Source organism: Falco peregrinus, chromosome 5, assembly GCF_023634155.1.
Source record: "Falco peregrinus isolate bFalPer1 chromosome 5, bFalPer1.pri, whole genome shotgun sequence".
NCBI classification, from domain to species: Eukaryota; Metazoa; Chordata; class Aves; order Falconiformes; family Falconidae; genus Falco; species Falco peregrinus.
This window is the reverse complement of record NC_073725.1, coordinates 81,342,193-81,354,101: the sequence shown is the minus strand read 5'-3', so window position 1 is coordinate 81,354,101 and position 11,909 is coordinate 81,342,193. Positions and strand designations below refer to the sequence as shown.

Here is an 11,909-nt window from a genome sequence, read left to right as displayed (position 1 = left end):
ATGTCTTCAGCAGGTAGGTGGTAGAGAAGCACATTTGTAATTTTGTGAAAGAACAAAAGACAGTTATTTTGTTAGATTTACGCATGTGTGTGTGCACTTTAAGTATATATCTGAATGTGTCACACACATATACACACACAAGAACATACATAAATGTATGAAACCAAGCTAACTCTATGTTTTTCATCTGTCCTTATCTGAAAAGTATATTGATGAAACTAAAAATTTTCTATGCAGAATCTAAGAAAAAGGTTTTGCTCTTTATAGTAAAACAAATTTAACAAGATAGGGTATCTCAACTTTATCAAAATAAGGTAAAACTCATTTTTTCAACCCAAATTGCAAAACTGTAAAGCTCCAGGCCTTTACCTCTTATTTGAGTTTGAATACAGAGCAGCTGATGTGTGACTACTTTCTTTCTCTTGTCTTTTTTCTTCCTGTTAATATAACTTACAGCTCCGGGGCCCAGGCTAGGAGGACAGCCCTTCTCCTTCCTCCAACACACAACTGCTATTTGAGCTAGAGAAGGGCTGGCACACAGCGCAGCATGCAGGAATATGTTGCCAGTCTCTAAAAGACTGTACTCCATTCCTCTCCTTCTCCACATTTTACCTGGAAAACTACTTTCTGCATTACAAAGGTTTGCCTCAGTGAAGTGCTTACAAAAATGGTATCTTATCAAAGAGTTCTAATGTAATATCTAACTCTACCCTTGACCTCCCTTTAAATCATACCCAGCACAGTCAGTCAGTCAAACTACTTTTTAATTCCACGTCATTTCTTCCAAACAGAAGACTATTGCAATCTTACTAGTTGTTCACTGTGACTGATCCAAGGACATGTGGAGTGGGGAGCAATCAGCATCAAGAGAAAGCAGTAACTGTGTAAAAATAATTTCTCATTTATTTCTGAGTCATAAAAGACCTTATTCAATCCCTGCAGCTACTACCTGACATAACAACCTTCACTAGAAAGTTTCATGCTGCAACCCATGTAACACATTTGCTTTTGGTTGATCCTTTCCAGATGTTTCTTTACCTCAGTCATCTCGGAATTTGTCTGAAGAATTCGCTAAGGCTGCACAACAGCTTAAAAAAGAAGCTCCAAGAATCCAATTTGGCAAAATGGATGTCACACACCAACCTGATTTGAGAAAAGAATTTAATATTCAAGAATTTCCTACGGTGAAATTTTTTGTGGATGGCAGCAAGAAAGATCCCATAGATTGCAAAGGTAAACTGTCGTATGCATTGACAAGAAAATGATATGTAGTGACAGGATGTACCTATCTAGTATGCTGCCGAGAAGAAAAATGTAGATGCTTAGATAAAGAATATGCAAGGTAGCAAACTGGTTTTGCCCATGGTCCTAAATATACAATTACCTCTGTAGCAATACAAGAAAGTGGATTTGAATTGATCTTCAGAGTGTATAACTGAATATGCTTCTCTGTGCTTAGTTCACACAGTCGAATTATCTGCTGGCATAATTCCACTGAGGACAGAGAATCACCCCAACAAGACAACTTACAAATGAGTTATGCCAAACGAATTTGGTTCCAAACCTGCTCCTTTTGCACTTCTAGTTCACTGCAGTTCCCACAGGTAGCATGCCTACAGAAGCAGGCTGGAGCAATACTCTGCATCTGACAATGAACTGTGAATTTACCAGGTTCTTTAATATACAGGTATACTTCCTAAGACAAGGAAAAGAATTTTGCAATTTAGCCATCAGAGGGAGCTCATATGTGGCTCAGAAAAACCATGGAATAATCAGAAATCTTTTACAGAAAGTTATTAAGCAAAGACAATATTGGAATAGGACTGACTATGAGCAATCCTGGGAAATCCAGGACCTTAAGAGTTTTTCTTTCACTGAAAGTATATACAAGAAAGATATTTAGGGTGGGTTTTTTTCCTAAAATGATGAACTTTTACAAAGCTGGCAAAATTTGCATGACTTGGCCAAGCATCTGCTAGTATACTCTGAGCAGATATAGTTCAGTCACAAGTTTAATACAACCAATAAAAAAGGCACCTGATGTTTGCTTTCTGAGCCTGTACACCATCCAGTGCTCTGATTCTTTAACTGCTGAGCCCCCTGCGGCTGCTGCTTCCGAAAGCTGGCTGATCCTCAGTATTTTTAGAAACTTGCTCCTCCTTGCTATTGAATTTCTTACCAAGTTCCCATCATCTAGACCTGTGCAAACAGCAGCTTCTGCACAAATGCCACTGAAAGCGTGATTTGCCATACTGAACTTTTATTAGTGGTGCAGATACATGATAGCAAAAGCACCTACCTTCAGTCTCTGATTAAATCTATAGCATTGAAAAGAAAATCTTTTTTAAACTGGTAAGCCTCTTTGACAGCTATGCTTGTGAGAACCTGTGAATACAGAGTATCATAACAACACAAACATAACCACCCTTCAGCAGAGAGCTGCTATTTAAGACACACTTAAATTAAGCAATGCAAAAAGTTAGGAAACTGGCTTCTGCTCTGCTATTCGTACAAGATAGCATCAACCTTTCAGAGCCCATGTACCATCAACAGCGACTTAAATTACATTTCCTTGATTGGTAAATGCTTATGTACAACAAGTAGTAAAATTTCACCTACCACGTATGACTTTTAAACCACCAAGAACTGGCAACTGAAAATGCGCAGTGACCACCCAATGACTTCTCATACAGAACTTGGTATACACATCATACCATAAAAGAAATCAACATAAAAGAAATCGCTTCAATCAAGAAATCAACTCAAATATTTTACGGAGAAGGAAATTTTTGAATGGTTGTCCTGGCAATGGACATAGCATGAAAGCCAAACCCTAGGCTTTGTAAAATCATTATTTACAGCTCCAAGGCCAGAATTTGGCCAGCAGAAACAAGCTATGCAGACTGTTTAAAGCAACCAAATAGAAAGATTAACCACATGAAGAATATGCTGAGGGGTTACGTCACTAACACAAGCTTCAAGACCTCAATTCTGCATTTAGACAGCAAAAGTCAAGCACTACATGGCCACTAGATACTGCTCTGTGCTTTTCTCTGAAGCCTATACAGTCCAGGGCAGATGCCTGTCTGCTTCGCCTTAAAAAAAATAGTATTTTCAACTAGTTGCACTGCAGCCTCCTGCAAAATGACTTGATGGTAGTAAAATGGTCTGACTCAATTTTGATCTTGTCATATTGCTAAAATGCACAGTACCAGGACTTGCATCTTTGATAATCCACTTGTACTGTACATCTTGATTCTAGTGCTTCACAGCACACAGACTTTTTCTTTTTCATATATAATTTCCATTAACCCTTTGCTGGACTCTTGTTCTGGTCCAACAAGGATGTCAGACAGAGATTAAAGTAGCACTTTACAGCTGAGATTTTCATCTCCTAAGCCTCAATTTGTGGCTTCAATTCTTCTGAAAACATAGCTAGACAGTGTATCTTACAAAGAGACTCAAGATTCCTAAAACCCCTGAAAGCTTGAAGAAAATTCACCAAATAAACAGACTGACTGTAATCTCAGTAAAACGGTAGCAATAATCTGCAATCTGAAAGACAGAACAATCCAGAATTAAAAGACAACTTTAACACTTCAGCTTTATTTCTTATGTCTAAACTGAACAGTGAAGCTGCAGGACCAGAGAGGAATTTTAACATGCCTCTGTGCCTATCAGATCCCTTCTGCAGCACTGAAGGAACAATTTTGACAGCTAATTTAATTGAACAGACAGGTCAATAAAATCTGCAATTGGTTTGAAGTAATTTTGGATTAAACCTCAGGTCTACAGCTCTTTATAGCTTACTTTGATTTTGGGACAAATGAAATCTTGCAGAACAGGTTTTCTACTTGTCTGAATTTCCTCATCTCTGTTCTCCATATACGATTAAACAGTTAATTGGACGTACATCCATTTGCAGAGGTCCCAGAAAACATAGCACTGATCCACCATTGATCTTCTAGAGTCAGCAGTAATTTAAATGGCAAGTAGAACCTGAGGCTGCATTTGGATGCCCCAAGCCCATTTTGAATCAACTTTGACCTCAGTCCTAAGGAGCCTAAGTCCATTTGTATTCAGCATCCTTCTGCACCTCCACTATCCTGTGATTGCACAGAAATTTCTGTCATTCATTTAAGATGGTCATTTTAACTCTCTTCCTTCCACAGGAGTCAGACAAGCCTCAGCCTTTATTACATGGGTGAAAAGAAGAACAGGACCTAGCACTGTTTTAATCAACTCCACTGATCAGGCTGAAGCCATCATAAATGCTGACGATTTGGCAGTGATTGGCTTTTTTAAGGTAATTCACTGGAAAACTCAAAAGGCTGGCTTCTGTTTCAACTTCGGGATACACCGCTTGCTATTGCCACCAAATCCCACACATCCAAAAGACCTAGAACGCATCTGAAAACTCAGGCTCTCAGTTTTCTCTGCATTTTTAAAAATTGTTTCAATCTACTTTTCCATATTTCTAGATAAGCAGCCCAGGCAGAGAGAAGAGTATCTCACACCACAACACTTTTCCTGAATAGGTACCCAGGTGCAGAGACCTACCATTCTGAGAGCAGCTTCTGGGCACGTGACACTACAGCAGTGTTTGCACAGCCCTGGTCACAGCAGACTTTCCTGTGTCCTCAGAGCAAGGGCTTCTGCCAAACCATCCCAGATTTGGTGTCTGGTGTGAAGAGGGCACAACTATTAACTTACCTATCCTCACTTAACTCCAAACATTTCTCTGGAGAGAATTAACCCATTGCTGGTGTGCATTATCTTGCTACTGGAGCATCCAAATGCAAAAAGTTGTAAACCCTGCCCAGAGTCATAACTGATTGAAAACTGTAGGGTTACCTGACCACTGCATTTCTGTTCAAACATGGTATAAAATCATAGACATGAACAGTTGCAGTTCTGCCAAAGGAATGTTCCCTTCCTGCTTAAGCCCATAAAAAAAGGAGTAAATACTGTCTAATATACTGGAGTGCCTTTTCTTCATCTTTCCATTTGATGATTTAAACAACTTCAGAGAAACTCAGGGCGGCACAGCACAGCTCCATGAATATCATGCTTAACTGTGGTTTTGGCTCCTGGCAGCTAAGAAATCTGAACGGATAGGAAGTCATAAAATATTACACTGTATATGATCTATGTAGTCCTTTCTCAAGCAAATTCCTACTAGTTTCCAGAGCAGAATAAGGTTCTTAAGATTTGGGGCTGAATGATACAGAACAATAGTCAAACAGTGCAAAATAAATTTTAGCTGTCAAGGCATGCAGTCAGAAGTCAGTAAAACAGGAATATTTTTTTCCTGCTTTTTCAATGTGTCCTTGAAATCTTTAACATCTGAAATATTCAATCAAGGATTTTGTCTCACTAAAGAGACTTTACCCTGGTATCTCTGCTCAGTTAAAAGCACAGTGTCTGGACTCATACCTGAACTGATAAAAGTCCCAAATGTGCTGGCTACAGTGGATAGTCCAAGTTTTACAGATGTAGAAAACAGGATTCATTACCAAAATGCCCCATAGTAACAGAGCTGGTGAACACATTACAGCATAATAACAACAAACTGTGAAAATGCTCAGTGCCCAGAATGTTTCTTGCAGCAATCTGCTTGCAGCCATTTATGAAGGCAGTTTTCCAGTGCTGGTGCCAGATTGAGAAGCCCTTGCTATCACAGTGATGCTGGAGAGTTCCCTGAACCGTGCTGATAGCAGATATTGCCTGCAGATGTGTTTGAATGGACTCCGTGATGTCATTTGGGGCTGAAATGACAATAGATGAGCATGAGCTAGGGCACGTCAGAAATTTATTGGGTGGAAGCCAACAAAATGGTGTCCAAGTAAATCAAGAATTTTGTATTTGTATTTTGTATTTGGCCTTCTATTAGTCACAGATTGCTTACAAATGTGAGTGCCAGGATGTGTTGGGAGGTCTCCGCATATAAATTACTATTCATCTACCATGAAATAATTGTCTGATTAAATCAAATCTGGAAGCGCTGTTGCCTTTCATCATGCTTATTTACTGTTAGTTTGAGGGTGGACAGCACAGTGACTATTTGACAGATGCAGGAGTCAAGGTCCCTGCCTGGAAGAGCACTCAGTCCAAGCACCAAACACATCAGTCAGGTCCTCTTGCAAGCAGAGAGCCCTCCTCTCTAATCCATCACATCCTTCCGGCTGTGCAGATGAGCCGTGGCAGGGGTGCAGCTGTTGGCATGATCCTTCCCCATCTGCAGAAGTCTATGCAGACAGAGCGTGGAAATGCCAGGGGAGTGCAGGGCAGATGAGATTAGCACAGGAAGGACACAGGGGACCATACATCATCCATATTGACCCAGGCCAGCCAACACTAGCTGGAAAGGTGAACATACTAGCAGTGTCACAGCACCCCTAGGATCTCCCCTGTTGTGAAGCTCTCCCCTTGGAGGTAATCATAGATTTACAGAATGGTTTGGATTGGAAGGGTTGTTAAGGATCATCTAGTTCCAATCCCCCTGCCATGGGCAAGGACACCTTCTACTAGATCAGGTTGCTCAAAGCCACATCTAACCCGACCTGGAACACTTCCAGGGATAGGGCCACCCACAGCTTATCTGGGCAATCTGTTCCAGTCTCTCACTGCCCTCACAGTACAGAATTTCTTCCCAATACCTGATCTAAATCGACCCTCTTTTAGTTTAAAACCATTACCCCTTGTCCTATCGCTACAGGCCCTTGTATAAAGTCTCTCTCACCTTTCTTATAAATCCCCTTTAAGTACTGAAAGGCCACTATTAAGTTCTCCCTGGAGCCTCATCCAGGCTGAACAACCCCAACTCTCACAGCCTGTCTTCAGAGGAGAGGTGCTCCAGCCCTCTGATCACCTCCATGGCCTCCTCTGGACTCATTCCAACAGGTCCATGTTGGGTTTATGTTGGGGTCTCCAGAGCTGAATGCAGTACTCCAGGTGGGGTCTCACAAGAGTGGAGCAGAGGGGTGGAATCACCTCCCCTGACCTGCTGGCCATGTTCTTTTGATGCAGCCCAGGATTCGGTTGGCTTTCTGGGCTGCAAGTGCACATTGTTGGGTCATGTTGAGCTTTTTGTCCTGGCATGTCCAAGTCCTTCTCCTCAGGCTGCTCTCAATCCGTTCTCTGCCCAGCCTTTATGGATAGCGGGGGTTGCCCCAACCCAGGTGCAGGATTTTGTACTTGGCCTTGCTGAACTCCACGAGGTTCACACAGGACCACCTCTCAAGTCTGTCAAGGTCCCGCTAGACAGCACACCTTCTCTTCAGCGTGTTGACCGCCCCACTGAGCTTGGTGTCATCAGAAAAACTGCTGAGGGTGCATTCGGTCCCACTGTCTGTGATGCCGACAAAGATGTTGAACGGCACTGGTGCCAGTCTGGACCCCTGAAGAATGCTACTCGTAATCATAGCAAGCTACACCCACTTTACAATTACACTCTTCTCTCTACCTCACAAGCCTTTAGGGGCCTGCCTCACCTGTAGTTGTCACTCCTACACATCCTACCAGGATGCAGGACACAGTCTTAACAAATACTCTTTCTGGGACTAGGAACTTCGCAATGACAGTGTGGAAGTTTTCTGTGAGACGGCAAGAGACGTGCCAGAGATGCCTTTTGGGATGACAGCCAGCGAGGACATCCATGCCAACTATGGCATCCAAAGGAACACTCTTGTTGTGTTTAAGAAGGTAGGAGTACAGAAGCCTAGCAGGTAAGGTATACAGTGAGCTGCTGTGGCAGCTTTGCACTGTGGAAAACAGTTTGGGAATTCTTCAGCTTGAATAATTTCCTAGTTGAAATTTGAACAGTTTAACATTAAAAAAACATTGCATTTAGAGACAACAGAGACAAGCAAGAGGCAAACAGCAGCCTTTGGACAACTGATATTTTCAATCTGGCTGCCCACATTCAGGCTCCTAATTTATACTTAAGGATCTAGGTAAAATAGGCTTGATTTTCCAACCTACATTTTAATCAAGATGCTGCCAGCGAGTGTTGCAGATGTTCACCTCTTTTCCTTTGTGTTGCCTCTGGCCAGGAATCTTCTTTTCTTCCAATCCACAACAGAAGTGGCCAACAAGAACAAAACTACACAGAAGTAACACCAACATTTAGGCTATGAAGTAGTCAGACCAAGGACATCCTGAGTGAGCGTATGCCACAGAGTGTGTGTATAGATACAGAAAAGATCTTCCAGTATGTTAAGATTACTGAGCAAATTAAAACTGTCAGCTATTCAAACTACAGCTTGAATTTTAGCTACAATCTTTTTCTGTATTGTAGTTGTGACATTTATTTTAAACTTTATGGAATTTCAGTTATTGAGGATCATAAAATGGTAAAGCTGACAACAACATTTTAAAGTAAAGACAGTCTCTTTGCTCCTATAGTTGATAAGGCTAACCACGTCACAAACTTCACTATCTGTCCAAGGGAAAACCTGTGCATAATGAAGTGCTTGAAGATGGCAGACAGAACAAACTGGATCTAATGAGGCTAATCAAAACCTTTAGCTTGGACTTGGTCACTGAATATAATCTTGAGGTATGTTTAATTCACTGTATTAACAAAAGCCACTGGGGAAAGACAGGAAAGAGATGAAACCATGCAGAAAGAGACCTAGGGAGCTATTCTGCTCCTTAGCGTTAAATAATTTTGTTTTGTTTGACTAGGCCACCCCTAAACACATCTAGAAACACCAGCAGAACCCAACAGGCAGTTCTCGATCTAACCCAGGCCAAAGGATGCTTTCCTCTGCGCATGACATTGTTTCCTAGATGGGGAATGGCTGGCCAAACAGTGAACTTGCCTGAACATGCAAACATCTATCTCCTGTGGAGCCAACACAAAAGCCTGGGCTGCTTCTGCAGTGACTAGGTGGGGTTGAAGGTTGGAAGGTCAGTCCCTAACCCTGGCACACCAACCCTTCCACTCCCACGGAGCAACTGGGTCCTCTGGGCCAAGGCAAGGAAGAGAGAAACCAGCAATAACTATTGCTAGTGCAGAAAGGAAGGGAAAGACATGGAAATCCCTGCTTGCTTGGGGGACATCCCATTGCCTCTGATCATGGAGTGGCAAGAGAGAGGGCAGCTTTGTGTAGGGAAGGAGATGTAAGCTGCTGATGCCACCCAGAAGTGAAGGCAGAACCCCAACGAGGTCTAGCTTCTGCAGCTGTTGCAGTTGGGCTTCCCTCGGTAATACCACCTTTTACTTTCAGCACATCTTTAGCATTAATTCTTCAGTGTGTGTTATACAGGCAGACTAGAAGATCAAACAGTCCCTTCTGACAGTAAAAATCTATGGGTAACAATGAGGTTTTTCCTGAAACAGAGAAACCACTCAGCAGCAGCTGATTCTTCCCACTTCATCTTCTTTAAAACAATGAAAGAAATCCAACAGTTATAGGAATGATTGGGAACCAAGTTCTAAAAAGTAAAATTTTCAGTAGCAGAACTGAAAGATACTGATATGCTGGGCCTCTGATTCACTGTTCTGCTTACAAAGAGTGGAACAGATACTGAGTCTTTTGTTTCCCAGACATCTGTGAAGATTTTTGATGTCCCTGTTGAAAACCACATCCTGCTGTTCACCCCAACGAACTCTGAGACATTCAGTGCAATTTATGAAAACTACAAGTCTGCTGCTGTGGAATTTAGAGGAAAGGTTTGTAATGCTGAATCCTGCTTTGCAAATATGAATGCCAGAAGATCAATGGAAAAACACTCACCAGTGTTACTGGTAAAAGTACACTGCTGTCAGTCCACCTTCTAAGTCTACCAAGCCATTGTAAAACAGTTTCAGTAACTGTTACTTGAATTTGTTAAGGACACAAGCTGAAAAATAAACTTCACTTGAAAATGATTCTTTAAAATGCAAAGATCACACAAACCAACACGAATTCCAGCTGCTCCAAATAAACCTATTTCTGATTTTACAAATGTGACTTTCTAGGATCAACTTCCAACCAAAGATAGTTTTAGCAATTTCTGCCGCTGCCAGGAAATGCCATGAGGATCTCAGAATACTGCCTGAACCAAGAGCTGGAAGCAGCTACAAAACCTGAGAAATATTGCAAGGCAGATGCATAGCCTTGCTTGCAGCATATGTGTTTGCATGTAAATAAACACATACAGGCAGTCAAACAAAGCACTTCATTTCTCCATTGTCAATCACCACAGTGCTACTCCTGCTCCAAGTATGTGAGACACACACACAAAAAAATCACACAGTAGTATTGGCAAAGACATATGGATTACAGGTGTTTCAGCTCTTTTGTCCTGTTAAAATTTATTAGGAAGAGCAATAAGAATTTTGAGGGTTAATTTAGAAGCGTTACTAAAATAGCTGACATCAAAGCACTGTGAAAGGACAGAGGGAAAAGCTCCATTCTTTTTGGCTGCTTTAGCATGTTATTAACTAGGATCAAGGTATAATAAAGTCCACCGATATGCTTGGTTGTTGGGCTGACACTAAAAAATGGTTCTACACAATTCCTTGCTTTTAAGGTTAGATCCTAATGCACTGCCAAGCTCCATGGTCCATTTTCCTAAAATGGCTAAACCAAAGCTGGAAAACTCAACCAGATGCATGACTCTCTCTTTATTATCAGATAATGTTTGTCTTGGTGAACACTAATGAAACAAGGAATGGACGAGTTTTTGAATATTTTCGCATCAGGGACGTTGACATTCCTGCCGTGAGAATTCTAAATCTGACAAGCAATGCAATGTATAAAATGCCCGCAGATGAGGTGACTGTGGAGAACCTAAAAGAATTTTGCCAGAGCTACCTAAATGGAAAAGCAAAGGTATGTCCATTACTAACGAGATGCCCCTTTAGTACACCAGCTAAAACACTAACAAATTTGCAAAACATCCCTTTTTAAGTTAGAACAGTGTGCTGTTCTGATCATCAGTTTATTAATTTACTCTTGCTCTGATGCATTCACCTACAGTTGTTGACAGAGCATTCCTCTCTATTTAACAGCTGAGGCAGACTATGAAGTTTTCCAGTCATCCCATATAAAAACTGGATAAGTCATTTGATAGGCCAATATTTTAGTTAATTTCAGGTGATCTATTTTAGTGGATTAAAAACTCCCCATGACTCAATCTTTCCAATACTATAATGGAGATATTTCACTCCCTTAGTCGAGAGAGATGCAAACAATGATGGCAATGGATTTTGAGGTTACAGAGAAGTCCAGTAAACAGAAAATTGACAGTTTCAGGTGGAGTAAGATTTGGTATTTGTTTTAAGCAAGTTAAGCAGAGTGAACTTTCACAGGGGGTATAATTCCAAAAGTAAATATTTCTTGTCATGAGGCATCATCCTCCACGCTCACATGAAAAATACATTAAAATGTTTTGTTTATTCAGTGCTCTTCATTACTTTTGTTTCCATCATGAGGAGAAAAGATGTAGTCAGCCTGACAACAGGCATAATTTAAGAGATTCAAGTAGTAAATCCCAATTTCAGTGTTGGAGGGGGGCAGAAGGACAGAAGCAATGGGGATGTTGCCTCTTCTGTAAAAAGACCTGCTTGAGTGGCACATTCCGACGAGGGAACAGCTTCCATGGGGAATGTGTGCCTTTCTACTACTTAGCTATGGTGTAAAAGAAGAGAAATTGCCAGCTAATATACTGTAAATTGCAGGAGTCGTGGGGACTGTGATTGGTGGTGAAGGCAGATATTTAAGCAGTGATGCACACCTTTCTTGTGAGTTTTACATGAAAACCTACAATAGATAAGCTTTTAAGTGGTCTAGCCTCTGAACACTGGGCAACAAGAGTTCAGGACAATGAATGCAAACATGTTCCAAAGTGTAATTTTAAGGCAAACTGCTAAGGAGTCTGTATTCAAGACAGGGACAAGTAATTCTGACTACCAAACT

At 41.2% G+C, this 11,909-nt stretch overlaps 1 protein-coding gene across 1 annotated transcript in view; it reads left to right on the top strand.

Moving 5' to 3' along the window:
* The window catches only part of PDILT (protein disulfide isomerase like, testis expressed), a 34,449-nt gene continuing 22,540 nt past the window's right edge, over positions 1 to 11,909 (top strand). The window contains exons 1-8 of the mRNA XM_055805189.1: positions 1 to 13; positions 1,027 to 1,233; positions 4,173 to 4,306; positions 7,567 to 7,727; positions 8,300 to 8,354; positions 8,450 to 8,560; positions 9,554 to 9,679; positions 10,626 to 10,823. Coding sequence (XP_055661164.1) covers positions 1 to 13; positions 1,027 to 1,233; positions 4,173 to 4,306; positions 7,567 to 7,727; positions 8,300 to 8,354; positions 8,450 to 8,560; positions 9,554 to 9,679; positions 10,626 to 10,823 — 1,005 coding nt within the window. The remainder of the gene's footprint in view (positions 14 to 1,026; positions 1,234 to 4,172; positions 4,307 to 7,566; positions 7,728 to 8,299; positions 8,355 to 8,449; positions 8,561 to 9,553; positions 9,680 to 10,625; positions 10,824 to 11,909) is intronic.